This window comes from Octodon degus, unplaced genomic scaffold (genome assembly GCF_000260255.1).
Source record: "Octodon degus isolate 3935 unplaced genomic scaffold, OctDeg1.0 scaffold00146, whole genome shotgun sequence".
Taxonomy (NCBI): domain Eukaryota; kingdom Metazoa; phylum Chordata; class Mammalia; order Rodentia; family Octodontidae; genus Octodon; species Octodon degus.
Genome location: NW_004524722.1, coordinates 3,756,445 through 3,759,840, shown reverse-complemented (window position 1 = coordinate 3,759,840; position 3,396 = coordinate 3,756,445). Strand labels below are relative to the sequence as shown.

Here is a 3,396-nt window from a genome sequence, read left to right as displayed (position 1 = left end):
ATATATCTCAAAACAAGTGGGATCATATTTAATAGAGAAACAGAAACCTTAATAAAAGTGAGAAAAAATAAAATATCTCATTGCTGTGTGACACTGTTCATGAAATAAGAAATAAAACTAAAATAAAAATCTAGTTATTATAAGCAAAAGAGAGGAAAAAATAATTCTCTTTCAGATACTGAAAATTATTTGCAATAAGAAATTTTAAAATGTGACAGATGCATATGGTGACGCATGCCTGTAATCCCAGCACTTGGGAGGCTGAGGCAGGAGGACAGCCATGAATCTGAGCCAGTCTGGGTTACATAGTGAGTTCAAAGTCAGCCTGAACTACATAGCAAGACCCCCCATCTCAAAGAGTAAAATAAAATACAGCAAGACAAATGTATAAAACTAGTATATTTTCATGTAAGATGAATTCAAGACTATGATAGAATTACTATGGCCTCAATGGCAAGCAGCAAAACTTACTAAAACAAAAAAAAAAATTGAATTACACACTTGAAATACAAAAAATATGTGGTAGGTGAACCATTTCTGTCTTTTATTCTAAAAAATAGTGTAGTAGTGGCACAAGCATAAACATCACTACCAAAAAAAAAAAAAGAAAAGAATACTCAACCACACAGACAATATTTTGTTTTCATAAACAAAATAAAAGTAATAACAGGGCTTGTAAAATGCATTTCACTGTACAGAAAAGACGTAATGATATTCACATACAAATTGCTAAGGGAAACACTAAGTCCCTGACAGGTAAATAGCTAAAGAACATAAATAGAAAATGCACAATAGAGAACATGCCAGGGTCAAGGAGCTAGCTTGGCACTCTAAGCGCCTGCCTAGCAAGTGCAAGGATCCCGATGCGGTCACCCGCACCACGTACTGCGCTGGTCCCAGAAGCCCCGGCGCACCAACCCGGCCACCAAAAGCAGGTGTGGTGGCACACGTCTGTGGTCCCAGCCCTGGGACTGAAGTCCCAGCTGAGACAGGAAGATCACTACGAGTCCGAGCTGCATAGTGAGACCCTGTATTAAGTAAGTAAATAAATAAATAAGAAAAAAGAAAGAAAACTTGCCAATTAAAACTCACTTATAACCATCAATTTTTTAAGGAAATTTAAAATGTGACAGATGCGTATGGTGGCGCATTTTTTAGTATTGAAGTTATGCCACTTCAATACTAACACCAGTAAGTCCATGAAAAATTCACACAACTCCCAGATAAATCCACTTGGCACCACAGAACTGTTCATATCAGTTGGCTCAATAATTCCACACCTAATATCTGCCTTAAGGGCTGTGTTTCAGATGAAAACGAAGACGTTGTGCCCCTAAATGTCTTTATTTTCTCTTCAGAATATAGGAAACTTGTAAGAACCAAACCTTCCTCTCCAGTCTGGTGAGGCTGGGTCAGGAAGAGCTGGACTCCGGCCCAAGAACTCCTCCCGCCCAGTCCTAGAACCTTCCTGCTCCCAGGGACCATGCCAGGGTGGAGCAACGGCAGCTCCAACGGGTCCTACGCCAGCTTCCTCCTGGTGGGTTTCCCAGGGTTGCGGGAGTCTCGCGTCTTCTTGGTGCTGCCCTTCCTCAGCCTCTACCTGGTGATCCTCTCCGCCAATGCCCTGGTCATCTACACCGTGACGGCCCAGCGCAGCCTGCACCAGCCCATGTACCTGCTCATCGCCCTGCTCCTGGCCATCAACACCTGCGCCGCCACCACCGTGGTGCCCGCCATGCTCTTCAGCTTCTCCTCGCGCTTCAACCGCATCTCCCTGGCTCGCTGCCTGCTCCAGATGTTCTGCATCTACTTCCTCATTGTCTTGGACTGCAACATCCTCCTGGTCATGGCCCTGGACCGTTACGTCGCCATCTGCTACCCTCTCCGCTACCCAGAGATAGTGACAGGCCAGCTGCTGGCTGGTCTGCTGGCGGTGGCAGCGGCCAGGAGCATGTGCATAGTTGCTCCGGTGGTGGGGCTGGCCTCCCGAGTCCGCTTCTGCCGCTCAGACGTGATCCACCACTTTGCCTGTGAGCACATGGCCCTCATGAAGCTCTCCTGCGGGGACATTTCGCTGAACAAGACTGTGGGGCTCACCATCCGCATCTTCAATAGGGTCCTGGACATGCTCCTCCTAGGGGCCTCCTACTCCCGCATCATCCACGCTGCCTTCAGGATTTCATCAGGTGGCGCCCGCTCCAAGGCCCTGAACACCTGTGGTTCCCACCTGCTGGTCATCTTCACTGTCTACTCCTCCACCATGTCCTCATCCATTGTCTACCGTGTGGCCCGCACTGCCTCCCAGGATGTGCACAACCTGCTCAGCGCCTTCTACCTGTTGCTCCCATGTCTGCTCAACCCCATCATCTACGGGGCCAGAACCAAGGAGATCAGGCAGCACCTGGCAGCTCTCTTCCACAGGACACAAGGGCAGGTCCCCTCCAAGGAGCCCCAGGTGCTGTCCTCACATAGAGAGCTTCCTGGCTGATTCTCTAGAACTTTAGGTCCTAATATCCCTCTCACTGTCCAGTGAGGCAAAGTTAATGGTGTAAGAAAGTCATCCCAGTTGTTTTTCTGGCTTGGCTGTCTGCCTTCATCTTGGCGAGTCTTCTATTTTCTGAGAAATAGCCCCTCACGTAGAATTACACAGTAACCAGCTGCAAAGCAATTTTCTTTTAAATTTTCTCCCAGCTTTTTGCATGTTTCAATTACTCATTCATCAAATATTTTTTATACGTGCATCATGCTAACCCCATAACTGCGGAAAAAGAAAAATCAGCCTCTTCCCATGGGGAGTTACAAACCTAGAAGCTAGAAGGGATGTAATATTTAATAATTTTATGTACAAACTTCTGTGGGAAAGCCAAGGAAGAGATAATAAAATTAGGAACACTTCAAAGAGAAGGTCAATTTGAGCCAGATTTGAAGAATAATAAAAGTTATCTGGGGAGGAAAGAAATGGAGGGGAGTAAAATTCTAGGCAAAGGAAGAGCCAGAGAGAAGGAAAGGCTTGGACAAAAATGGCAGACAAAGGCGCTTGCCAATAACCGTGTTTCCTAGCATAGACACCCAGGGCTACAGAAGGAAATGAAGCTTGGCTGTGTGTGCAGAGGCCAGACCTTGAAGACTTTATCTGTCATGATAAGGAACTTTAGTTTCTACTCTAGGCAGGAGGTAATCACTCAAAAGTCCAGAGTAAGGATGTGGAAAGATCATGTTTATGTTTCACAGTCCTCGTGGTAGAGAGTGGATTGGAGAGAGACAGGCCAGGCTGAGGTAGCTGGTAGAAGGCTGCTACACTTGTCCAGATAACAGCACGGTGACCTGAACCTGATAAGGAGAAGAAAACCAGTGTAAATAAGAGACCGAGTTTGTGGGTCGAGGCAGAAAGAAGGC

The 3,396-nt window shown here is 46.2% G+C and overlaps 1 protein-coding gene across 1 annotated transcript; it reads left to right on the top strand.

Moving 5' to 3' along the window:
- Positions 1-1,476: 1,476 nt before the first annotated feature.
- LOC101560142 (olfactory receptor 52K1-like) lies at positions 1,477-2,488 on the top strand. Its single transcript, XM_004641967.1, has one exon. It carries the CDS (start codon positions 1,484-1,486, stop codon positions 2,486-2,488), a length of 1,005 nt encoding a protein of 334 aa, XP_004642024.1. The 5' UTR covers positions 1,477-1,483.
- The last annotated feature ends 908 nt before the right edge of the window (positions 2,489-3,396 follow it).

Coding starts and splice junctions, on each gene's coding strand:
- LOC101560142 (XM_004641967.1), top strand. CDS start 1,484: ATGCCAGGGTGGAGCAACGGCAGCTCCAACGGGTCCTACGCCAGCTTC.